The sequence below is a fragment of the Amblyraja radiata genome, chromosome 31, assembly GCF_010909765.2.
Source record: "Amblyraja radiata isolate CabotCenter1 chromosome 31, sAmbRad1.1.pri, whole genome shotgun sequence".
NCBI classification, from domain to species: Eukaryota; Metazoa; Chordata; class Chondrichthyes; order Rajiformes; family Rajidae; genus Amblyraja; species Amblyraja radiata.
In genome coordinates this window covers 29,003,888-29,031,002 of record NC_045986.1, presented here as the reverse complement: position 1 = coordinate 29,031,002, position 27,115 = coordinate 29,003,888, and the positions used below count along the sequence as shown (strand labels likewise).

Below are 27,115 nucleotides of genomic sequence, written 5' to 3'. Positions count from 1 at the left end.
AAATATGATCGAGCTCCTTTTCTGCGCGGTATTCAGTGTGCTTGACATTAGTGTTCGTTTTGGTCGCAAGTATTTTTAGAAAACTCCCTACTGGACGCCATCTGCAAAGACTACAGGGAGGACGGCATTATTCTGAAGTGTTTTTCTCTGAATTATCTATGGTAGACCTAACGTACGCTGGAAAAAACTATTTTGAGATTCAAATATTGGTTCTCATCATTATTAAACCTTTATAAATCTTTGTGTCGAGAATTTCAGATATTGGGAGAATCGCGGGATTAGACATTCGTGCTGAAAAGATCAACTGTGAACTAATTGAATTCTGGAATAGACAGGAGGGGCCAAATGGTCCACCCCTGTAGTTTTTTATTTGCGAAAGTTGGCAATAATCTTGTAACCTGAGCACTTCCATTAAATACACAACACGGCAAAATTGAAAGAATTTCGTGGAGTTTCCTGTGTATGACTTGCATTTTGCTTTATTATTCGTAGTGATAACCCCAAATTGCCTTTTGTAGCTTTCACATGCTTACAGTTTTACATCCCATGGTGAACTACTGTTCTCTTCCACCTTTTGTATTGTCCTTTTATTAATCTGTAAATTATCCCTTTAAAAAAAACAAGAAATAGCATGTGCAGATTGCGTCATTTAAAGGCTTATATATAGGGAGATTGTGCCAGTCTTAAACAGAACTGCAACCGAGCTTTATGTTTCATTTGCATGTATACTTAGTGATGCTTTGTAACAAATCCAGTAATTGCTTCCCAGCAGTATTTTTGTAGTTTCTCAGCAACTACCCTTTTGTGTTGTGGAAACCATGTGCAGTAGATGAGGTTGGAGGAGATACAGGTGAACCTTTGTCGCACCTGGAACGACTGCTTGGGACCTTGAATGGAGTCGAGGGGGGAGGTGAAGGGACAGGTGTTGCATTTCTTGCGGTTGCAACGGAAAGTGCCCGGGGAGGGGGTGGTGCGGGAGGGAAGTGAAGAGTTGACGAGGGAGTTGCGGAGGGAGCGGTCTTTGCGGAAGGCAGACATGGGGGGAGATGGGAAGATGTGGCGAGTGGTGGGGTCACGTTGGAGGTGGCGGAAATGGCGGAGGATTATGTGTTGTATTTGCCGGCTGGTGGGGTGAAAGGTGAGGACCAGAGGGACTCTGCCCTTGTTGCGTGTGCGGGGATGGGGAGAGAGAGCAGTGTTACGGGGTATGGATGAGACCCTGGTGTGAGCCTCATCTATGGTGGCGGAGGGGAATCCCCGTTCCCTGAAGAACGAGGACATTTCCGATGCCCTAGTATGAAATGTCTCATCCTGGGAACAGATGCGGCGTAGGCGGAGGAATTGGGAGTAGGGGATGGAGTCTTTACAGGGGGCAGGGTGGGAAGACGTGTAGTCCAGATAGCCATGTGAGTCAGTGGGTTTATAATGTATGTCGGTCAGGAGTCTGTCCCCTGCGATGGAGATGGTGAGGTCAAGGAATGGTAGGGAAGTGTCTGAAATCGTCCAGGTGTATTGGAGTGCCGGATGGAAGTTGGTGGTGAAGTGGATGAAGTCAGTCAGTTGTGTGTGGGTGCAGGAGGTGGCACCAAAGCAGTCGTCAATGTAGCGGAGGTAGAGGTCGGGGATGGGGCCCTGGTACGTATTGAACAAGGATTGTTCAACGTACCCGACAAAGAGGCAGGCGTAGCTGGGGCCCATGCGTGTGCCCATAGCTACGCCTTGGGTTTGGAGGAAATGGGAGGAGTCAAATGTAAAGTTATTGAGGGTGAGGACCAACTCCGCTAAGCGGAGGAGAGTGTCAGTGGCTGGGTATAGGTTGCTGTGTACTTGTTCCTAACTGACTTTGTTTGCTGTCAATTGTGATTTTATACCATGTGTAAATATGTAAATGTACCACATTAATTTTTGGTGAATTATATTTTGCATAATGTTAGAAATCCTTGAAGGTTATTTTTGAACATCTCTGATGTTCCCAAGACCTCTGTGTGATGACGAGATGGGTCTTCAAATAGCTAGATATCCAACTGTTCTGTCTGGATGGATGATCTTTATTAAAAAGAGATGTGTTTCTATGACGAACAAATGAAAATAGGAGCAGAAGTAGGTCAATCAAGAGTGTTTTATTGTCACACGTCCCGGATGGAACAATGAAATTCTTACTTGCTGCAGCGCAACAGAATATGTGAATATGTAAACATAGTACATAACGGGGGAAGAGGGAAAAAAAGTAACAAATATAGTGCAATAATAATATAGTCTTTTGCAGTTCAGAGCTTATTTTTGTGTTTGATAGCCTGATGGCTGTAGGGAAGAAGCTGTTCCTGAACCTGGACATTACAGTTTTCAGGCTCCTGTACCATCTTCCTGATGGTAATGGTGAGATAAGTGTGTGACGTTCAAGTTGCCGAACCATGCTCTCTACCGTGCACCTGTAGAAGTTTAGGAGAATCTTCAACATGCCAAATCTCCGTAATCTTCTCAGGAAGTAGAGTCGCTGATGTGCCTCCTTTATAATTGCGTCGGTGTGCTGGGTCCAGGAAAGATCTTTGGAAATATGCACACCCAGGAATTTGAATTTCAAGCCTGCCCTGCCACAGTTCATGGTTGGGCTGCCCCAGACATCATCTGTGCCAATTTAAAACAACCTTTAATTGTTCAATCATTCACTATCTTGGTGGGGGAAAAAACCTACATATCTAGTTTTTAAATGGCCACCCTTTTTTAACTATGGTCCCTTATTGTAGATTTTTCCACTGGTGGATACATATCAGTATCAAGCTTGTCATTCTCCCATAGAATTTTGTATTTCAATAAGATGGAAAATGTTTCTTGTATTCTTCAGAAGTCGGTGATATCAATAATGGATGTATTTTCCAATTGCATTATGCTGCTTAATTAACTGAAACAATAGGTCTTAAACCAAACATTCTTTCCATGGCATTTTGGGGAAAGTAGGAAAAGAAGATGCTGGTAAAACTAACTCAGAATTACATGAAGATAAACACAAAAAGCTGGAGTAACTCAGCAGGCCAGACAGCATCTCTTGAGAAAAGGAATAGGTGATGTTTCGGGTTGAGACCCTTCAGACTGAAAGGTAGGGGAAAGGGAAACGAGAGATATAGATGGTAACAGGCAGATATAGAACAAATGAATGAAAGACAAAAAAGTAATGATGATAAAAGAAACAAGCTAGGTGAGAATGAGCACAGACAATTAGACACAACAAGACAACTAAAGCTGGGTAGACAAAAGTCCTGGAGAAGCTCAGCGGGTGCAGCAGCATCTATGGAGCGAAGGAAATAGGCAACGTTTCGGACCGAAACCCTTCTTCAGACATAAAGCTGGATTTTCTTAAAATCCTAAGCTGCCCCTAATTACATGACTTGTATCTTTAACTGGGTTTCTTACTGAAGGAACAAGAAACTGCAGATGCTCGTTTGCTTGCCGAGTGATAGGTAAGACCATTGTGGTTGGGTTGGGCAAAAGTCAGAGATAAGAAGCCAAATGCGGTGAGGTAAGGGTAGAATTACGAATTGAGAAGCCAGAGGAAGGAATGCACGTAGAGGGCTAATGGAGAAATGGTTGCGTGTCCTCCTGGGGCACGGGGAAGAGAGTTATCTAAAATTTGAGAACTCAATGATCATACTGTTAGGTTGTAAGCTACCCAAGTTGAATATCCACTATATGTTAAAACAGAACTAAATAGGGATATACACACAAGGGCAGTTCGGCAGATTTTTTTTCTCTCTAAACCAACATCTGCAGTTCCCCCTATCTACATGCACATTACTTGATTTGGTGACGTGGAATATATGAAAGTACTTTTTTATCCAAATAGAAACATAGAAATTAGGTGCAGGAGTAGGCCATTCGGCCCTTCGAGCCTGCACCGCCATTCAATATGATCATGGCTGATCATCCAACTCAATATCCCGTACCTGCCTTCTCTCCATACCCTCTGATCCCCTTAGCCACAAGGGCCACATCTAACTCCCTCTTAAATATAGCCAATGAACTGGCATCGACTACCCTCTGTGGCAGGGAGTTCCAGAGATTCACCACTCTCTGTGTGAAAAAAGTTCTTCTCATCTCGGTTTTAAAGGATTTCCCCCTTATCCTTAAGCTGTGACCCCTTGTCCTGGACTTCCCCAACATCGGGAGCAAAATATGATCATGAATGCACCAGGAATTCACACTTGCAAAGTTAACCTGGGGAAAACATTTTAGCGTTTGTTTTGCATAGGAAGGAACTGCAGATGCTGATTTACACAAAAGATAGACACATAATAGAAGGGACTCGACCCGAAACGTCACCCATTCTTTCTCTTCAGAGATGCTACCTGTCCCACAGAGTTACTCCAGCATTTTGTGTCTATCTTTAGCATTTGTTTTATTCTCTTAAAGGTAACAGATTTTCTTAAAATCCTGATGTTCTACTTGTAGTCATTATAATGCCATTCTATTAAGTGCCAGTATGCTATTCATGGGTGAATTGATCTCGACATCCCTGTGAATGTGTTTACCAACTCAATTCATTGGTTGGCATGCTGGTGTTTGTGCTGATTTATTTTCCCTAAAGTCAAGGATGCTGTAGCTGCCTTCATTGTTTGATTCAAGTATCATATTATTTAAATTGTGCATGCTATTATTTGACATTTACTTATTTTTAACTTAAAGTGAAATCTACTTGTGACATTCCTGGATAAAAATAGGCACAAGGGAAAACGGCCTGTGACTATTGGTCTATATTAACAACAAGTTTTTCAGAAACGAATAGATTGTTTTTGTCAGGGAAGGAAATCTGCTGTCTTGACCAGGTCTAGTCTGACTCTAGACTCACTAATGCACTCCTCAATTACACTTTGCAATGGCAGCTTCAGTGGGGGCTTCCACCAGACTCTTACAAAGTGTTAGGTAATATTAACCTCTGAGATGGCAGTATTAATTTGCTTGCAATGAAATTGGCCAACATTTCAGAGTGACATATTTAAAAATGAAATAACATTTAATTATTGCTCTCTTCAAGAATTATTTGCTTTGTGGTATAGTGGAATTTGTCCATGTAGCAAACTAAATTATGCTGATTAGTTTGGAATTCTCAAGATATTCCCAGTCCTATTTTTTGATAAATTTTGAAATGGACTGCTTTGACCATTCTTCCAATCATCATTCCTGGTCTTCTAAAGGTGTTGATGGTATACAGTTCTGGGCGACCAAATGTCATTCAATATAGAAATGAATGTTACTGAGCATAGTTAGTAACATTGATGTAGGCTTCGTTTTCAGAATAGTTTTCTGATTTATTTCCAGGAGCCCTAAAATCATTTGCAGTAGCATTCCAAATGTGCAGAATCGGAACACCCAACTCTTCTCTATTTTGATAATTCAATCTTGCAATTTGTATTATGCAGTATGCTGCATGAAGGATACCTGCCCCTGCTACCTTTGTGTAATTACTTCATTTGTCAGTTGCATTTTTCTGCACGCAATGGTGAAATTGCAGAAATATGAGGGATCTAGTAACTGGAACAGACCTGCAAGTGTCGATAAACTAAACAATTTAGTGTACTATTAAGAACTTTTAAACTTGTGACAATAAAATATAACAAACTAATTTAATTCCAATAAATAATATAGTATTTTTAGGTTGTACTTTGAAGATGGGTTTTCTTTGAGAAAAAAATATTTTTCTTCTATATTGAGGGAAATTGAGAGGCTATTTCAGTTTTTCGGTGCCTAATTATGAGTTGTGTTTCCATCACGGTCAACATTTAAGCCCCATCCATCACTGGCTTTGAGAGGAGGAGTTGCGATCTTGAATCATTGCGGTCTTATTGGTCATGGCCCTCCTGTAGTGTTTCCAAAGAATAGTTACATGTAACATCATGAGAGCAGGCAGATGATTGAACTCATAACCCTGTTCATCATCATCAAGGTTGGACAAGTTGTATGTTTGTCAGTTATGTTTGGATTTACCTACATAAGTAACTGCGGTGTGTTTTGCTTTTAGATGATTGCAATCAATTTTTCCAGCAGCTTCCTTCCTATAAATTTTGCATGTCTTAATTCATGTAATACAATGTGATGGCAGAATAGCCCACTAGTCTGGCCACAAAGAGAAATCCAATATTATTGATGGCAGTTATGAAGAAGGTACCCAACAGTTCGGTTTGCTTTGATTTTCTGATTTCTTTGCTGTTTCACTGTGATGCAGTGAAGCAAGCCAATATTGAAATAAATGAGGCCACTACTTTATAATACTTCTGTGATCAAGTGACATCAGATTGCATATGCATTAGCTTACAAAACCAATTATCATTGTCTCCCATGTACATTCTGCCAGTTCTAAAATGTAATTCAACCTAAAGCATAATTGATTACTTTTATTTAATTCAAATGTACTTTGAGCGTCACTGTTATTTGACTTGTACAACTTCTAATCCAAAGTAAATAGACAACAAAAATGTTTTTTTTGCGGAGATTTGTAACCTTTAATATGCAATGGTATATCAAATGTGCTTCATACTAAAGGATTGCAATATGTTTGAGGCCAGTGTAAGAATGTTGGGTCTAAGATGAAAAGCCTCGAATGCACTTGTATTTCATGGAAATAGCACAGAATAAACATGCACATTGTGCATGTGCCTGCCCATAGACAGGCCTATACAACTCCAAGTTCTTCAGGTTTTTGTGCAGTCATCACTCAAGCTAACTCTCGCTCTCCTCATCATAATTTGTGGAGCAGTAAACCTAGTTCAGACATACAGCGTGGAAACAGACCTTTCAACTCACCTCCGCACGGACAGGCAATCACCTGTACATTAGTTATATCCTACACACTAGGGACAATTTACAGAAGTCAAATAACCTATAAACCTGTACATCTTTGGAATGTGGGAGAAAACTGGAGCACCTGGAGTTAACCCGTGTGGTCAGGGGGATAACGTACAAACTCCATATATACAGCATCTGTAGTCTGGATCGAACCCAGGTCTCTGACGCTGCAAGGCAACAACTCTACCGCTGTGCCACTATGCCGCCCAAACAGGCCTTCCATTCAGTACCTGTTCAGTCTTGGGTTCTTTTGGTTAATACATGGGGAAATTAGTGGTGTCACAATAGAGAAAATGGTATTGCCTACATCATGGTAATACCAGACCATAGCACATCAGTGTTGTCACTAAATTAGTGCATGTGCTGTATAAATACCAAGGGTATCAACACATTTAAATACAGTTAGAATAGAATCTCGAACTGCTCCAACTGAAGATGCTCCAATTTGTTCTTCCTATTACTGAAACAGATTTAAGTTTATATATTAATTGATAAATGTAGGGAATAATAATAGGAATAATTCAAATTGTGAAGGTCATCATAATCTATAGAAGTGGCATGAAAAATACTCATCTAACTTAACTAAATCCTCTGGTTTGTGTGGTTTACCTTTGTTTCTTCCTGAAGTACAGTTGCATGACTACCAGTTGCCTTTAATATTTGTTCAAATTACCATTTTGCATGTAAGCCAAGATGCTAAATAGAAGCAGGTTATTCAATGGATGACATTACCTTGAAGTCCACCTTTTGTCTCAATTGATGTTGCAATAGGTGCGATTTCAGCTGAAATCAGTTTGGTTGTGAGAACTCTGGTTAAATGCTTTCATAGACTAGGGTGGGGAAGGTGCTGATGCCAGTCATATGCTTGGTCTTAGTTGAGATCATTTCCTTGGAATCAAACCAGGGAATGTTCAGGTTCATTTGGCACAATAGAATTGAAAATTCTAGTATAAACAGTCTGAGGAATGATTTTCAGAGGTATGAGATCTGATACTCTGTATTTTAAGTTGATTATAAATGGGAAAAGTAGATTTGCAGCAATAAAAACATAACAGTTTGCAAGTTGAGCGATTCATTTCTAAAATCTGCTCTTCAAGTAGTGGAGCTGGCACTCAGGGATATGTGACAAGTCTTGCAAAGGATCTGTTTGTTGAGTGGGAAACATCCTTCGTCAGTTGGGTCAGGAGACAGTAGAATTCCACATTTCTGTAATACAATGTGAAACGTTTAATCCACAAAATAAGTATGTATGTATGTATACATTACTTTCAAAAAATTTCTCTAATGCTAATTTGAACAACATTTCGGTAGCTGCACAACAATGTCCATAAATTAGCAATATCAATCTACAATAGTGTCATTTCTCACCCCCAGCATCTATGCTCAAAGGCAATGTATGAACAGTGGCCCCAAATAAATTAAGCCACTGGATCGTCCTAAGGATTAACCTTTTTCCCATTTCCTCACTGAATTATTTCCTCACTAAAACTGAGTTTATAATAAGCTATCAAATGTTAATATCAAAATTTGTCCTATATCTCAATATTTGGGATACAATACAGAATAGTACAAAACTAAAAAAAATCCACATATTTTGTGATGTTTTGTAATTATATTGTAATATAAGGACATTAATCTACTCTCACAATGCATGTCTGTCATGTAATAATTCACACTAAAAATAGTACTTATAACACAATGTACTGCAGTTTGTGCACACTTCACACTTCTCCAGACAGCAGTTTGTTCATTCGTGCAGTATCCAGATTTCAACACCATCTGCTAGTATAATAGTGTTACATTTAGAATAATGGCTTTAAACGTGCTGTCATTACGCTTGTGTGTTACATTTAATATTATTGAATGCAATCAAAGTAACTTATCCAGATGAGATGTTGGCAGCATAGAATTAGTATTTTGATACAGATACTTGTGCCCAGATCTAATTGAGTAGTGCGTGGTATGCAATACATTGAAAGTAGTTAGTTAGTACATTCAGACCTATACTACATAGATAGACACAAAATCTTCCACCTTGTAAGGTAATCAAAAAACAATACTAATCCCTCACTTTATATTCCTGTTCCTGATATTCAATTATTCCTTCATTTGGGACGATCTCTAAACTCAGCCATTTTAACCAATGTTCTCACTTTAATATTAAACTCAAGGCCTTTGAAGTGACAATAATAAAATGTAATTATTTTAAATCTCCTGTTTCCTTCTCTGCTGCAGCATAAATAATCCCAATGTAGTTTATAAAATAGAGCATACAAAATGTTCTAATTATTGTTTTAAACAAAATTATTAGTTGTGTTTCTTTTTAAATGGCCTGATCTATTATAATTGTACTCCAAGAAATTGTATTTGAACCAAGACTATAGATGCATAAGAATATCATTATCCTGAAACCACAAGCAATCCCAAGTCACAATTTCATCAGCCCTGTAGGAGCTAACTTTTTTAACTCACCATCTGGAATGCAATAGCTAAAGAATGCAGCTCATTGACACTATCTCTTTTAGGCATGATGAGTAATAAGCCATTCTAATTAGCAAGGCCAACATTCAAAATGAATTCAGTGTTTCATTCAGTCACATTTAACTTTGAGTTTGCAGCAGAAACACTGGAATTCTGAAAAATCCATCTATTTAATTGATGTTCAGCAGACTTTAGTAGGTATCCACATTTAAGCTAATCCATTAGACTATCTTAGCCTGCGGTTAAGTTTCACCGTGTCAACTGCATGACACAATTATTTTTGAGAAATTAAAACCTTTACAACTCAACAAAGTATATGTTTACCTCTGCTTGAAGACAAAATGTAAGCAAAACATGCTGCTCTATTTTATAAATGGGTTACACCCTTGTTGATGATGGTAAACAGTTGGTAGTTCTGACATTTGTTCCTGGATGTTTCTGCTAATGAAACGTCCATTGTTCGTGAACTAGTTTTTCAAGTTTAAGCAGGAAGATAGATCCTGCAAGGAAATACAACCAACCGAACACATTTCACATTCCATTTACGTAATAGAGCTGCTCTCCCAAAGAGTTGTTATATTTTGGGGCTAGATACAATGAGCAGCTGTAGAAATAAAATAACAAGCCCCACTGGTATAATCAATAACATGATTCTTCTCACCTTTTCCCTGATATTGCAAACATTCTGTACCATCCACCTACCTGGACTGTTAATCAATATCTTTGCCCTGATAGGATATTCAAGGTTAGACTTGCTAGTTTAAAATATTTTGTGTTGCAAGTTACTGAATGGGAGCTGATTTAAACCCAGGAACCGTAACAGGATGACCTACTTTAAACCAAACGGAGTGAACATTTTGAAACAAGGGGAAATTGTGGAAAAAATGAATATGAATTTATATCAGTGAAATCAATATCAATAAGATTCCAGGAAAAAAAGGTTGAATAATTGAAGAGTTCTTATAGTTTATTTTTTTTAAATCATAATGATTGAAGCAAATATAAAGATAGAAAATGACGGAGATCACACGAGGTGTGGTAGGAGGGAGGAGGCTTTGGGGTGAATCTGAGGGGGTGTTTTCCCCGTAGGATGGTTGGAGTTTTAATCGCACTGCCTGAGCAAGTGGTGAAAAAAAATAGACATTTAGAATATCTGGACAATCATTTAAATCACTGAGGCACAGAAGACTATGTGGAATTAGTTTTGATAGGTACAATGAGCATCATGAACACAATAGGCCGAGAGACCTATTTATCTGCAGTAGAACGCTATGATCTATCACCAACCACACTCAGGTACAAGAATGGAGGAAATCTTGTTTAAGACAAAAGCACTCAATACTCACTAGAATTTACTTCATCCATAGCATGGTATTCAGACAGTACTGGCTCAATGCTACTCCAGAAGGATGTTGAAACCACACCAATTAAGAAGCAAGACTTCCAAAGGAGATAGAATCCTTCCTTAAGTTCCAAAGCATAACAAATTCATAACCTCATCTCCCTGCATTAAAACTACACAAAGGAATGTCAAAGATGCTGTAATTGTGACTATCTTCATGAAAGGAGACAAAGCTTGTGTTAGTAAGAAAAGAACTTTGTTATTTGCCGCAGGGGAACCAATAAAGATCCTCTGAACTTTCTCCAATAGCAAAGTGCTATGATGCAATTGCAATCTGGATACCATCCATTGAGAGGTACTATGGATGTGATAGGACAAAAAATCAAGAAAAATGTAGGTGACTGCACACATCCAATTACTGATAGGTTTCTTTTCCAATCTCCACAACAGCATTCTACTCCATAAACTGAGATTTTAAAGACTCATTAATTTAGCTGTCGTCAAATTTGTTGCTACTGTGGGCTTTGCAGATCCACCATGAAATCTAATACTGTGTAGAATGAGAGCAATGGAAACAAGACTGTTTCTTCACATAAGCTGTCTTCTCAATTTGCTTCATTGAAATATTGCCTTCAGCAAGCTCCCAATGAAAGAGCTTATTTACACAATGAGGGAAAATACTTCAACCATTCCAAAAATTTAAAAAATCAGTCCAGTATTACTATACTCAGGTGAAATTTTTATGTCAGAAGAAGGGTCCTGATCCAAAACGTCACCTATCCATGTTCGCCAGAGATGCTGCCTGAAATGCTGAGCTACTCCAGCATTTTGTGTCTTTCTTTGGTAAACCAGCTTCTGCAGTTCCTTGTTATGACATTATTTCATGTAGTTTACAGGCTCAGCTTCAAATCATTATTGATTACCTGATGGGAACAGACAGACGGGCTTTTATTAAAGGTATGGAAGACAAAAATCCTCTACCAAACTGCCCCAACCACACACCACCTTCAAATTCATGATCCGTTTATGGACATTGACAGTCTGAAGAAGGGTTTCGGCCCGAAACGTTGCCTAGTTCCTTCGCTCCATAGATGCTGCTGCACCCGCTGAGTTTCTCCAGCTTTTTTGTGTACCTATGGACATTGACAGGTGTTTTGGGGTCTAATCTCAGAAGATACCTCAACGAATGCGATCATTGATGACAAAATTCATCCAACCTCCAAAGTGCTGTAATCGCCTTCCTCTAGCTGAGGAATAAAATGTTTAAAGGCCAAGCTCCTGACCTGCCAAGCAGCAGTGATCTAACACACTCCTGTCTGCATGAGAGATGTAGACAACCATCAACAGAAATAATAAAGAAATAGAGAAGTACTACAAGTCAATGCAGGCCCTACAATATCTTTGGCAGAATAAAAGAGCCAAAGTCATTGTACATCAAACCAGCAGGTTGGGTGGGTCACACTAATTGCCTGTATCATAAAATATATAAAAACATTCAATTTCTAAAGAAAGATCAACCTGGAATGAAAACTCTGTTTCTCTAAGTGTGTAATGAATATGCAGTTGAAGTGGGACATATGTATTTACCATTAATGGCCATACCATTAGATTTCAGACTTCTGAAGCAAGTATTCTAGTCGAAGCTACAACACAGCAAATTTCCTAAAGCAGACAGACAACATGTCAAAGACAATTCTTAACATTTCTTTGAAAACAAGATTATCACCAACACTCATGAATCGCTGAGCCTTGAGTGCCACAAATTAGATAAAGAACTAGAAAGCACTGAGCATTCAGTTTCTATCACTGGAGTATGTAAAAGAACCAAGCACTACCTAGCCCATCTAAGTGGATCCCACCTCATCATTTTCATGGGGAGATGGTTAAACTCTTTTTGAATGGTCCATGGCCTGGCAATTATTTGCCATTATCAGCTCGTGCTTGATTGTGGACCAGATAGAGCTGCACAAAGACAGACTTTTCAATATCCAAGGAGTTGCAAAATGGAATTAAACATTGTGTTCTCCAGACTAACCTTAGGATAAAGACAACATTCTTGCTGAAGGACTTGACAAACCCAAGGACACTGTCTTGAGAGGATTCTGCAACACTGAGATGAACAATATTCTTCTTCCTTGGTGCCAAGTATGACATAAGCCTCTGGAGAGTTTGCCCTCGCATTCCTATTGACTTCACTCTTGCTTCATGTGCCAGATGTCAATAACAATCACCCATATCGCACTTCAACTGCATATTCACCACTCACATAGAGAAACAGAGTTAACATTCCAGGTTGATGATCTTTCTTTAGAAAATGGGATTTTTAATGGTTTAAAATGCAGGATTTCAGGTAAAACCTGTTTGACATTTCATGAGCAAGAATCATTGACCTAACCTTTTTCCCAGGATGTTGCCTGAACTGTTAAGTAATTCAAGTGCTTTTTCCTTCTTCAGATTTTCAACATTCAGAGTGCTTTGGTGTCATGTTCATCATTTATTATTTACGAATAAACCAACATGATTATGCAACATTTGGAGTATTTCCTGTAGTTCTGATCACCCCATTAAAGGAAGCATGGGGAGGCTTTGGAAAGGTTGCAGAGAAGGTTTACCAGAATGATGCCTGGATTAGGGAGTATTAACTATAGGAAGAGGTTGGGCAGACTTGGATTCTTTTCAATGAAACGCCGAGAGTTAATAAAGTATATAAAACTGAGAGGCATAGGTAGAGTAGATATCCAGAACCTTTTTTCCCAGGATGGAAAAATCAAGTTCTAGAGGGCATAGCTTTAAGGTGGAATGGGCAAAGTTTAAAGGAGATGTGCAGGGCAACTTTTTTTATACAGAGGGTAATGAGTGTCTGGAAAATGCTTCTGGGGTTGGTGGTTGAGGCAGATAACATAGTGGCATGGAAGAGACTTAGATAGGCATGTGACCATGCAGGGAATATAAGGATATGGATTATGTGTAGGTAGATAAGAGATGGTCCTGGCACCATGTTCGGCGCAGATATTGTGGGCCAAAGAGACTGTTCTTGTGTTGAATGTAAAAATGTAACACTACAAATGTTCTAATATCTATATCAAGGTATCTTGTCAATAAAGTCTCGTCTAATCAAAAGTAAAGTGAAGTCTGAAAAGAAGAACTAGCTCATGTTAGGTCACACTCCCTTTAATGACTGTCTCTTTGAACATTTTGAACTAAATTTTCCTCCACTACACCACATTGGTGCATTTAAAATAATAGACCAGAATTGCTTAGCCATTTGCCAACCTAGCATCTCTCAGCTATTGACTCTGGCTTCATCGATAAGAGGAAGGGCATCATTCTCAGGGACAATAGTATGGATGATCTATGATCATTATAGAAATACCTCAATAATTACCTCTCCCATTCTTCAGTCTCCGTTGTAACACAAAGTTCCCATTTCCATCAACGGATGTTTTTAAGGCAGAGATAGGTAGATTGTTGATGGTACGGGTGTGAGTGGTTATGGGGAGAAGGCAGGAGAATGGGGTGAGAAAAACATTTTTCACACAGTGGGAGAAAAACATTTTTCACGCAGAGAGTGGTGAATCTCTGGAACTCCCTGCCACAGAAGGTAGTTGAGGCCAGTTCATTGGCTATATTTAAGAGGGAGTTAGATGTGGCCCTTGTGGCTAAAGGGATCAGGGGGTATGGAGAGAAGGCAGGTACAGGATACTGAGTTGGATGATCAGTCATGATCATATTGAATGGCGGTGCAGGCTCGAAGGGCCGAATGGCCTACTCCTGCACCTATTTTCTATGGAGGGAGCGATAGATCAGCCATGATTGAATGGTGGATTACACTTGATGCATCAAATGGCCAAATTCTGCTCCTATCGTTTTTTAACATGAAAATCTTTTATATTTTTACTTTAAAAATATCGAGTCAATTCTCAATCTATAGCTTCCTGGTCCTCTAACTAAAATATCCTAAAATACATCATTGTATCTTCATTGCACTTTTCAGAAATGCAACCATGGGTTTCTTCAGCATTGAATTAAATAGTTTGAGATAATGCATGCAGACGTGGTCTATTTCAAGATCAGAGGAGTCGCAAATAGATGCTCTCCCAGGTTTAGGAGTGCATGCACTGATCATACCTTTGATGGTTCGAAAATGATTGATGATTAATTTAGTGAATTGCTGAGTCATACAGAGAAGTCTTCTGCTGCAGCCTGTTTTTCTGAATTTAAATATCACATTGCATATAATTTCAAGGTAGAAAATTTGGGAGGTCTTCATTATACATAAAATATTTAAAAGTAAATAAAAAATTCACCTGGATTCTAAGGTCACCTTGATTGTAAAGTACTATCAATGTTTAATAATTTCACAATGGATTAAATACTGTTGAGTTTACTTTGAAAGTGGGGTCAAGGAAAGTGCATTCAGGCCGTCTTTCCACCACCACACAAGAAGCACAAGACAGACAACATTGTATGCGAATGCCGAGAAGTGTGTTCAGCTCTGGCTGAACAACTTGTAATCTTGTGTGTGGACTCGACAAGAAGAAGAGTTTGCAAATTAAGAGCCTATTTTAATGATCAAAGACTAACAAGCAGTAGATTGCAATGAAAAGGTTGATAGTGTGGCGGCACACGGTGGTCGGGCAACTTACTACACGAATCCTCAGCAGCACCGGCTGCTGCCACAATAGCATTTTCTCAAGCACAATGAGCAGCCAGAAAGGCTGTAACTTTCACAACCTTTAAGATATCCCAATGTGTTTGATCAATTTGGACCTCAGTTCACAATTGGGAAATATAGAAACAAACTGCAAAACCAGGACAAGTGGTTACATGGAAATGGCCAGAATCTATTTCAGTGATGTTGGTTGACAGAAACACCTGATCTAACTGCACAAACTGAATATAGAATGTTGGACTTATCTGGTCAGCATGACTTAATACAACACATACTGTTTCTATGTTTCTATGTTTATTCAAAAAGAGTTCTTCCAATCTTTTGCACTTTGAGCTCTTGTTGTTTGGTTGAATCTACATTAGATCGTGTCACCCTGACTTCATTCTGCTGGGTTTCTCAGTACATACAACTGATTTTTTTGAGTTTAGATTACATATCTACAAGAACTTGTACATCAAAGTTGTAGCAATGTTCAAATGCTGTGAGAGTGAGTTACAAGTTTCCATGATGTTGCATAATATTTCATGTACAATGACTTGCTTTGAAGAGTGTAACTTGTTTCAGAGGAAAACATATCAGGAACATTCCTCAAACATTATGAGTTCAGTAACCTGTCGGTCGCTTTCTGTTGCCATTATTGAACAAGAAATGTTGACCAGGACACCAAACGTACACTGTCCCTTTTCAATTAGTGTAATAGGTCCATCTGAATAAACTTTCTCAATTAGAGCTCACCATTTCCAACATGATCTACACCCACCTATCAACTGATTTTCTAAAAGGGGTTTGTTTAAGAAGGAACTGCAGATGCTGGAAAATTGAGGGTAGTCAAAAATGCTGGAGAAACTCAGCGGGTGAGGCAGCATCTATGGAGCGAAGGAAATAGTCGACGTTTCGGGTTCAGTCGCTCGCATGACATGGTTATGGTGAATGGCTGAGTAAATATTGCTCGAAAACTTAACTTGACTGGACTGGCAGGACAGGTGGAAAGTGAATTCACTACCAACAAGTGTGACATGACACAATTAGGCAGAAGATTTGGAAAGATATACCATATGTTAAATGGGGGGTGCTAAAAGCGTGGTAAGAATCACTGGATAACCAAAGAAGTGGATAACCAAAGATGCAAGCAGAAGCCTCCACGTGGCGCATCCCGGGCAATGCTGACAACATAAACTGTACCACAGTGACTGACAGAAGTAGCCAATTCTGCAACCACCGACCGTCAACCGTCACTGACCGACCGGAAAGATGTGATATGGAAGATGGCCAGACTCGAGGAAGAAGACCAAAGAAGTGGCTATCGTCTCAATCGTTCCCTTTCTAACTCAAGAGTCCTGATGATCAAGTATAGTGCTTCCTATAACTGTTCCAGCATAGAAAGGAAATCAAACCTGAGACCTTAGTAATCTCAACATTTTAGTCACTCTTTGTCATAAATAGAACTAAAAAATCTGAATAAATACCACGACTAACAGCCATCATCTGAGTGAAATAATGACATTGGGTGCTCTATTTCTCCGTGTATCAGGCCTCACCTCGCATTTGTAACAGTTCACATGAAAACGGAGCCCAAACAGTTCAATGTTGATACACTCTTCCTTTCCACTTTCTGGCATGATTGGCATTTTACAGACCCAGCACTGCGGCGCATATCTCCTGAAACACATGAAACAATTCTCTGTAAACACGTGTGCCTTGACAAAAATCATTTACATAATGTTGTAAAATTCAAATGAAATAAAAAGGAACTACAGACATTGGTACATACCAAAGATAGGCGGAGTGGGCAGAGACTTGGTGACCGCTTCGCTGAACACTTATGCCCGGTCCGCCTAGGCCTACTGGATCTCCCAGTTTAACTCCCCATTTCCAAACTGACCTTTCTGTTCTGGGCCTCCTTCATTGCTAGCGTGATGCCACACGCGCACCTCATATTTCACACCAGTTGTTGGACACTTCAAAGTGAAACTGCCACCACCATTATCATCTGTCACGTTTCACCCAAGCAATTTTAGATCCAGTTTGCCAACACACCTTGCTTGGTTCCTTTGTGTCTTAACTTTCTAGACCAGCCTACCATGTGGGACCTGGTCAAAATGTATTAAAGTCCTTGTAAACTGTGTCTACTGCTCTGCCTTCATCTATTTTTTCTTACGTTCTCAAAAACACTCAATCCACTTGCTATTTAGCATGAACTATTTCCTGTTATTTTTGTGGATCCTAATTAAATATTGATAGGCATGCATGATCCATCCAATGTGTAGACAATTTGATCATAAAGTTGTGCATTAAAAGCTTTTTATTAATAATAAATGTAACTTGCAATTTGTGATCCACATCTCTAAGTTGTCTGCAAAGCAGTTTCAATGTGCAACAGTGCCACAAGCTGATGGAAAATGGACCTGCAACTCTGCACCGAACTCCTGATAAAAACTGGCAACATTTTGAATTGCCTTGAATGACAAGGTTAAATATGGATATTACATTTATTATCATAATTATTAAATGGGGATTTTTTTTTCTTATTTTACCGCTCAAGATTCTTCAATAACATAAAGGCTTTGGTAGAGCCGCTGCATTACAGCGCCAGAGACCTGGGTTCTGGGTCTGCCTGGATGCTGTCTGTACGGAGTTTGTACGTTCTTCCTGTGACCACGTGGGTTTACTCCGGGTGCTCTGGTTTCCTCTAACATTCCAAAGACTTGCAGGTTTGTCGGTTAATTGGCTTGTTGGTCAGAAATGGCAAGTATCGGAGATTTCTTCATACTTCTCCTTAAAGAGCTACGAGTTATTTTCACATGGCAAGAGAGCAGTACCTGAAATGGTCTGATAATAGCAGCAAGAGGAAGTTGAATGCATTTCATAAAGAAATAGTTACAGTGATGGGGTAACAGTCCAGTACTACTGGAGGAATGAACACTTCAGAACAGAGCCTGCTCCAGTCCTCATTCATTGCCATTCACTTTCCATTTCCAGCAGAAACTATTGAAGTTTTTCCATCCTGGCCCAGGAGAATTGAAACTAACTTTGCCACCCTGCTACCATCTATCCTAAATGCTACCCTGCTAAATGCTACCTTAGCTGATAAATGCTATGAGTGGAGATGCTGAGATCAGTACCATAGCATACAAGATAGACAGAAAATGCTGGAGTAACTCAGCGTTTCAGCATCTCTGGAGAAAAGAAATAGGTGGCGTTTCAGGTCGGAACCCATCTTCCGAATGAAGACTGAAATCTGAAGTGTTCAGACCCGAAACGTCACACTCCTTTTCTCCAGAGATGCTGCCTGACCTGTCATATTACTCCAGCAATTTGTGTCTATCTTCAGTATAAACCAGCATCTGTAGTTCCTTCCTACACACTGCAGAACATATTGTAATGAATCACTGAACAACCTTGTGAATAAGAGAGCGTTTTAGAGATTTTAAATTATTTTGTGTTGCCCCAGGTACAGTAGCTCTTGGTCTTATTTAGAACTGTGAATCAGCACACAAGCTAACCTTTTGCCAAAACTTGATATTTTCAGTGTTGCTTTGCCTAGAAATGTAGGAATTATACCTCTGGAAGTCTTCGAGGCAGTGAACCTCCCCTGCATTGTTCACTCCAAAGCGTTCTGTTCCAATAGGCCGATGACAGACAATGCATGTAAAGCACTCGGGGTGGAAAGCCTTGCCTGAAGCTCTAATAATCTGACTCATTATGGCTTTATTGCATTTTCCACACTTCTCCAAGGTGTCCTGTAATTTAACAGAGAATGGAAATTGTAGTTAAAACCTTCACTGCAGCTGAAAGTAGTAGGAACTGTCATATTGTTCACATTATATTACATTAGGTTTAGATTTATTAAGTCTATTGAGGTACAGTAGTTTTGTATGTATCAAATCAGATCTTCTTGTGTATGGCGTGCACAGCCTAAAGTTGTAGGACAACTCGTTGTATTTGATCTTATTTGATTGTGCACGCCAGGTTGATTGCATTCGTTGAAACAGGGCGGACCATGTGAAGGTTTCAATCTCCCACCCCGTCAAATCAAATAATAAAATATATGAATACAATCGAGCCAAACCCATGTACAATGGGTCTTGATCTGCAGTTAGAAAAAAAAGTTTAGTTTAGTTTAGAGATACAGACAGCACCAGCAATCAGGATCGAACCTGGGTCTCTGGTGCTGTAGGGCAGAAACTCTACCGCTGTGCCACCGTGCCACCCCAAAAGATTTAAAAGACTGGAGAGATTGTATGGGGTGATAGTAGATCCTCCTCTAGAAACAGCACACAAAGAGTCACCACGTGCCGGCACCATTTTGGATGCGACAACTTAGTTGGGTCTCCATTAAATTGCTTTTGCCCCTTTTCATTAAGTAAACCACACTGACATGATGGGCCGAATGGCCTAATTCTGCTCCTGTCACTTATGACCGTATGAAGAACTTCATAAAAAGAAACAATTGCTGTACCTGGTAGCAGGAATCACAATGAGGATCGCCGCCTAGATTATAATAAGTTTTTCCCACCAATTTGCAGTTACATTTTCTACACTGCAGGCAATTCTCATGGAACATTTTGCCCATGGCTTCAAGAGCGGAAGTGGTTGGAGGAATCAGTTGGTTGCAAAATGCACAGATATCTAAGAAGGAAAAAAAACAAGATCTTAGCTTCCCAGAATCTCATGCACATCAGTGTAACCAGGTCTCTGATAAATATATTTGAACCAGGCCAGAATTATTACATAGACTAATTCATCGCTGTTTTACTGAAACTAAGAGACTAGCATTTCAATCCCAGGTCAAAATTCTTAGATTACAACAGATACCAATATCCCCACAATTCTCAGTAGGTAAACTTTACTTTAGGCTTTGGAGATGCAGTGTGGGAACAGGTCCTTTCGCCCACGGAGTCCAAGCTGACCGGCGATCACCCCGTACACTAGCACTATCCTACACACTAGGGACTATTTACAGAACTTTACAGAAGCCAATTAACCTACAAGCCTGTACATAGAAACATAGAAAATAGGTGCAGGAGGAGGCCATTCGGCCCTTCGAGCCAGCACCGCCATTCATTGTGATCATGGCTGATCGTCCCCAATCAATAAACCGTGCCTGCCTTAGCCCCATATACCTTGATTCCACTAGCCCCTAGAGCTCTATCGAACTCTCTCTTAAATCCATCCAGTGACTTGGCCTCCACTGCCCTCTGTGGCAGGGAATTCCATAAATTCACAACTCTCTGGGTGAAAAAGTTATTTTCTCATGTCAGTCTTAAATGGCTTCCCCTTTATTCTAAGACTTCGGCCCCTGGTTCTGGACTCGCCCAACATTGGGAACATTTTTCCTGCTTCTAGTTTGTCCAGTCCTTTGGAGTGTGGGAGGAAACATGTTGAAAACCCAGCGGCGACCAGAACAAGGTACGACTCTTTGGGCGACTACTCATGACCATACATGCTTCACCCCGCGACATGGTCGCCAGGCTGTCGCTTGTATGGTAGTGAGTAGTCTCCTCGGTCGCCCAAAGAGTCGTAGCGTCTTTCTGGTCGCCGTTGGATTTTCAACAAGTCGCGTAGGTGGGACAGGTCCATTACAAATACACTTCAGTGATGTTTCTCCATGCTTCCCAGAAGATTCAATGCAACTCTTTCCAAATACAGCCAATTAATTAATTAATTATTATTATTATTGGTGTTGGCTGGAAACTTTTATGGTTATGCATATGTAATACATACTACCAGGTGATAAAAATGCAAAAAAAGTAGCAAGTAGATGATTTTAATTTTCATGCAACGTGCAATATCCACAATGCTCTGGGAGACCAGGATATTTGTGAATCCGTTCTGTAGTTCATTAAGTAACACCCTCCCACCTACCTGCCCTGGAACTTGGAGATCCATTCAACTTGTTGTTCACTGTCTTAGGCAATGGATTTTCCAGTTTGATTCCCGCAGACGGAATGCTGTTTTTCTCAAATTCAGGGGGAGGAGGCAATTCCTGGTTAAGAAGGAATTTTACTTTTTAAAAAAAGGTACATCAGAGAATTTATTTCAATCTCGGTTTCTGTTTTTTCTTTCAACCGATGACTGAAAAATTAAGATTGCACACGGCACAATTTTCCTCGACATTCAACACATGGAAGGTTTGTAAGGCTGCTGAGGTTCCTACCTGAATGAATGAATGATCATTTCTTGTCACACGTAACAAGTCACAGTGGTGTTTTTGGTTTTGCATACCCAAGGTATGCAAAGAGTCGGCACATAAATGGCACCGACAAAAGTTACAAAGAATTCAATTTTATCCAAACCATTTTTAACACATTCCATTCGTGGTCACCCCTTATCTTTTAGTCTCCAGAGATGCTGCCTGACCCGCTGAGTTACTCCAGCACCCTGTGTCTATCTTTGCTGGTGGAGACACATGGATATGGAGGGATATGGATCAAGTGCAGGCAGTGGAGATTAGTTTAAATTAGCTCTCCTTTGTTCATTCCTGCCTCCCCCTCTCACGGTGGTTCCCCACACAGGGTCCTCCTTTATTCTCCCCCTTCCTCCCGACAGTTCCCCCACACAGGGTCCTCCTCTGTTCTCATCCCCGTAGAATAGTGAGATACATCATTTATAGGACAAAAGGGATGGAGAGAATAAAACAAGCTACCTGCTGTTTGAAGCCTGCTCCACCGTTGGATTGCAGCACCTTGGCGTGCTTGGAAGAATTCCGGGATGGAATTGTCTCCTCATACGATAGAGGTGGTGGAGGAGGAGGAAGTGGCAGCTCACTTGGGTGAAAAACATCTCTTGTGTTTTCTGGAGCAGGAGGAGGGGGAGGTGGGAGGTAATCTGCAGACAGAAAAGAGTGGAGATGTTACCAAGACCAGTACACCTCCATCCAAGACAGTGAGACACTTCTCTAATAGACACAGTAGATCAAAGTGGCAGAAATCATTCCCAGACAGTGGTCCCAATGATTAGAGTTTGAGCGCCCAGCTGGCTAGAAATAAATGAAGTTCAAGAGATCAACAATTGCTATTATTGTTTAAGAAGGAACTGCAGATGCTGGAAAAATCGAAGGTAGACAAAAATGCTGGAGAAACTCAGCGGGTGAGGCAGCATATATGGAACGAAGGAATAGATGACGTTTCGGGTCGAGACCCTTCTTCAGACTGATGTGGGGGTGGGGTGGGAAGAAGAAAGGAAGAGGCAGAGACAGTGGGCTGTGGGAGAGCTGGGAAGGGGAGGGGAAGGAGGGAGAAAGCAGGGACTACCTGAAATTGGAGGTCAATGTTCATACTGCTGGGGTGTAAACTACCCAAGCGAAATATGAAGGTAGATAAAAATGCTGGAGAAACTCAGCGGGTGAGGCAACATCTATGGAGTGAAGGAATAGGTGACGTTTCGGGTCGAGACCCTTATTCAGACTTTTAAACAAGCGAAATATGAGGTGCTGCTCTTCCAATTTGCGGTGGACCTCACTCTGGCCATGGAGGAGGCCCAGGACAGAAAGGTCGGATTTGGAATGGGAGGGGGAGTTGAAGTGCTGAGCCACCAGGAGATCAGGTTGGTTAATGCGAACTGAGCGGAGGTGTTGGGCGAAGCGATCGCCAAGCCTACGCTTGGTCTCACCGATGTAGAGTTCCTGGATACCTTATCAGTACCTCTCCTAACTTTATATACTTCTCTCAAACCTCCCCTCAACCTCTGGCACTCCAGAATATTTCCAGCAATTGTGATTTGTTCAAGATACCAGCATCTTCATTCATTGCCACAGACATCTGTGGAGGCCAAGTTAATGGATTATTGATTTGTACGGGTGTCAGGGGTTATGGGGAGAAGGCAGGAGACTGGGGTTGAGAGGGAAAGATAAATCAGCCGCCATTGAATGGTGGAATAGACTTGATGGGCTGAATGGCCTAATTCTGTTCCTACAGCCTATGATCCCATGGACTTCTACCGTTTCTTCCTAGATGCTGGGATCTTGCATGGAACACAAAGCGCTGAAGTAACTCTGGCCAGCATCTCTGGAGGACATGCATAGGCAATGTTGCGGGGTGACCGTCTGAAGAATTGTCCCGACCTGAAACATCACTTAGCCGTGTCCTCCAGAGATGCTGCCTGACCTGATGCTCTTTGTGTTCTATACTTTGGACATTACCTGCTCTCATTTTATTTCCACCTGCACTTTTGTCATAATGCAGCCCAAACTACCTTAAATCAGTCAGCAGTAATGTTATCTCCACTCCAAACCATGCCCACAGAATTTTGGTAAAATAATGTCACAGTGTTGAGAGATGGAGAGGACCTGTATATAGTGGTCTACTTACCTTCACTGGCAGAATGTAAGGTTGATTGTGTAGGTCCTGCCACTCCTAACAGGCCCACGTTTCCCAGTCTGTTGGAGGGGTTCCTGGACTTGGGGGTTGATGGCACTAGTTCTTTATGCCCACGATCGTCCGTCTTCACAGCCCCCAGAGAGACACGAGTCTTTGGGGCACTGGTAGGCCCATGAGGAACGAGCTTAATGTAAACCGAGGAAACCTTCCTAGCCTGAGACATCCTTGTGCTGTGATATCTGGAGACACAAACATTATTGGACGATGTCAGTCCTTGGTCGAGGTTACATCTAACTGACTGCAGTATTGTGCTAAATATTGTAAAGGTGATAAAAAAAAAAAATATCAGCTGTAACTGGACAAGGATGGCTGGAGCTGCTGAAACACGAGTCAACCAGAAATTGAAAAAGCAACTGAAATATTTTAAAAAAACCCAAATGACCGCACCTTGTACTTCATTGTATTTCAGATAATAAAGGCTCGATTCACCAATTACCAGAGTAATTGGTTCTACAGTCTGAGATCAACGAGGTTCAGCTGGGTTTCGGCCCGAAACGTGCCTATTTCCTATATTGGAGATTGTTCAACTCTTGGCATGGAGCGAAGGAAATAGACAACGTTGCCTATTTCCTTCGCTCCATAGATGCTGCTGCACCCGCTGAGTTACTCCAGCACTTTTGTCTACCTGTGGCTTTATGTGTTGTCTGGACCTCCCAGAAACGGTTAACATGCGAGACAAATTAGACTGAGATCACGCCTTGAAATGCCCCACCATGTAGAGATGTATTGATTAAATAGCTCAAAGATCAAGTTAATGTATATACACTTGTGTTGGTTGATCAAGGGAGGTGGCGGCTGGATTGTTGACAATTTGGCTGGTGTCCCAAAGATTGGCAAGGGGCAATAAGGCTGGGTTCCTGTTCTTAACCAGTCGAAAACGTTCTGCTTGCAACACTATCTGATGATTCAAAGATAAGACCAATTTCCTTGCAAGTTACTTGGTAGATGACATGTTTCAGACAAGAAATAGCCTGTCGGGTATTGCGTTAGACACACCTAACTGAAGTATTCAGCGGCTTTTTGGTGCGAGTGATTACTTTTTCAGCTCATACTTTGTATGGTAGGTTTTACATAAAATAGAAGACGAAGAAATGAACTAACTCCCAACCTCTCCAGAATTCCATTTCCTTGCAGAAATTAATGAAAGCAATTCATTTCATCCTCTTAGTTTTATAGTTCGGGAGAAGTATTCTTCCAAAGTATAGCAACAACCTTACAGCGCCAGAGAACCGGGTTCCATCCTAACTACGGGTGCTGTCTGTACGGAGTTTGTACGTTCTCCCCCTGAACCTGCGCAGGTTTCCTCCCACATTCAAAAGACGTAGAGGTTTGCAGGTTAATTGGCTTCTGTAAATTGTCTCCAGTGTGTAGGATTGAACTAGTGTATGGGGTGATCGATGGTCAGTGCGGACTTAGTGGGCCGAAGGGCCTGTTTTCCACGCTGTATCTGAATAGACAATAGGTGCAGGAGCAGGCCATTTGGCCATTCGAGCCAGCACCGCCATTCAATGTGATCATGGCTGATCATCCCCAATCAGTACCCCGTTCCTGCCTTCTCCCCATATCCCCTGACTCCACCCTCTGAATCCAGAGAACCCGCCTCCACCGCCCTCTGAGGCAGAGAATTCCACAGACTCACCACTCTCTGTGAGAAAAAGTGTTTCCTCGTCTCCGTTCTAAATGGCGTACTCCTTATTCTTAAACTGTGTCCTGGTTCTGGACTCCCCCGACATCGGGAACATGTTTCCTGCCTCTAGCGTGTCCAAACCCTTAACAATCTTATATGTTTTAATGAGATAACCTCTCATCCTTCTAAACTCCAGAGTGTACAAGCCCAGCTGCTCCATTCTCTCAGCATATGGCAGTCCCGCCATCCCGGGAATTACAGTTTACCCTTTGATTTTACCAGCATCTGCAGTCCTTTCTTACTGCAGGTTCTCTGGATGCTTTCAAGAGAGAGCTAGATAGGGCTCTTAAAAAATAGCGGAGTCAGGGGATATTGGGAGAAGGCAGGAACGGGGTACTGATTGGGGATGATCAGCCATGATCACATTGAATGGTGGTGCTGGCTCGAAGGGCTGACTGGCCTACTCCTGCACCTATTGTTTATAGACACAAAATGCTGGAGTAACTCAGCGGGTCAGGCAGCACCTCTGGAGAGAAGGAATGGGTGACGTTTCGGTTCCCTCCAGAGATGCTGCCTACCTTCAATTTTTCCAGCATCTGCAGTTCTTTCTAATACATTATTTCAATGGTCGACACAATGTTGGAGAAACTCAGCGGGTGAGGCAGCATCTGTGGGGCGAAGGAATAGGTGGACGTTTCGGGTCGAGACCCCTTCACTGGCCACTGATTGCCACCTAGGAAAGCCACGGTTATCTCGAAGCACTTACCAGAGCTGCAGTAGTTTGCTGTTAGGAGGGCAAAGCCCATCGACAGCCCCTACAGAGGGCTTGGTTCCAGCAGCTACACACCCCGTTCAGAGTCTGCACTGAGTCGCAAACTGGTTGCAGTCATCTCGTTCCCCCCCTCACTCGGGGAATATAGCCTGTCCGCCTACCTCCTCTCCACTTTACCATAAAAGGAAAATGAATTCCTCAGGCATTAGCAGACCAAACAGGAAGCTGCTCCCTAACCTATCCACTCGCACACACACACACTCCGTTATCCATCCAGTCAGACTGCTGTAAAAATGCATTGTAATGCCCTCCTAAGATAAGGCCAATTACTGTGGATCTTGCTTGGCAGACACTGTCTATCACACACAAGAAATAGCTTATTGGTTTCAAAACATGCAACCCGTCGGGCTAAAGCTAAAGCATCCAGGTGCTGGTTTTATTTTTTCTTGCAGCAATAAATAATTGATTTAATTGCAACACGATACAAAAACCAATGCCGTGGTGAGATACACATCACCACGTTACAAAACCATCAGACATCTCTGTTACAAATATTCCAGTAACTACTGTACAACCCCAGCAAAGGGGCAGCCCAGGTGCTTGTTAGCTGCGAGTTCTTTGTCTTCTAGTTGGAAACCTAGTATGATTCATTTTACTGAGCAAGGCAGGAAAGCGGCTGGAACAGCCCTGTGACATCCAGCATCCTTGCAATTCCCTTTCCTTTCAGTTAATTGCCTGCTGGGCACGAGCAAAGGGCAGTTCTGTTTAACCCTTCGAGTGCCGTCAGCCTTTTTATTTTTTTAAAGCAGCGTCTTTGGAAGAGCTGTTCAAGAAGGAACTGCAGATGCTGGAAAATCGAAGGTAGACAAAAGTGCTGGAAAAACTCAGCGGGTGCGGCAGCATCTATGGAGCGAAGGAAATAGGCAACGTTTCGGGACGAAACCCGAAGGGTTTCGGCCCGAAACGTTGCCTATTTCCAACGTTGCCTATTTCCTTCGCCCCAAATCTG

At 41.3% G+C, this 27,115-nt stretch overlaps 1 protein-coding gene across 1 annotated transcript; it reads right to left on the bottom strand.

The window, feature by feature from the left end:
* Window positions 1-7,426: 7,426 nt before the first annotated feature.
* Window positions 7,427-26,431, bottom strand: fblim1 (filamin binding LIM protein 1). Its single transcript, XM_033048365.1, has 8 exons — window positions 26,101-26,431; window positions 23,639-23,886; window positions 21,976-22,157; window positions 21,195-21,315; window positions 19,789-19,958; window positions 18,891-19,069; window positions 16,868-16,988; window positions 7,427-8,040 (listed from the first exon to the last, which is right to left on the bottom strand). Exons 2-8 carry the CDS (start codon window positions 23,868-23,870, stop codon window positions 7,927-7,929), a joined length of 1,119 nt encoding a protein of 372 aa, XP_032904256.1. The 5' UTR covers window positions 23,871-23,886; window positions 26,101-26,431; the 3' UTR covers window positions 7,427-7,926.
* Window positions 26,432-27,115: the final 684 nt, after the last annotated feature.

What these genes read in the sequence shown, in the direction of transcription:
- fblim1 (XM_033048365.1), bottom strand. Translation starts at nt 23,870, where the DNA reads ATGTCTCAGGCTAGGAAGGTTTCCTCGGTTTACATTAAGCTCGTTCCT. An exon ending in CTTACATTCTGCCAGTGAAG is followed by an intron (nt 22,158 to 23,638) that starts GTAAGTAGACCA and finishes TTCTGTCTGCAG; the next exon opens with ATTACCTCCCACCTCCCCCT. An exon ending in ATCTCCAAGTTCCAGGGCAG is followed by an intron (nt 19,959 to 21,194) that starts GTAGGTGGGAGG and finishes TTTCCTTCTTAG; the next exon opens with ATATCTGTGCATTTTGCAAC.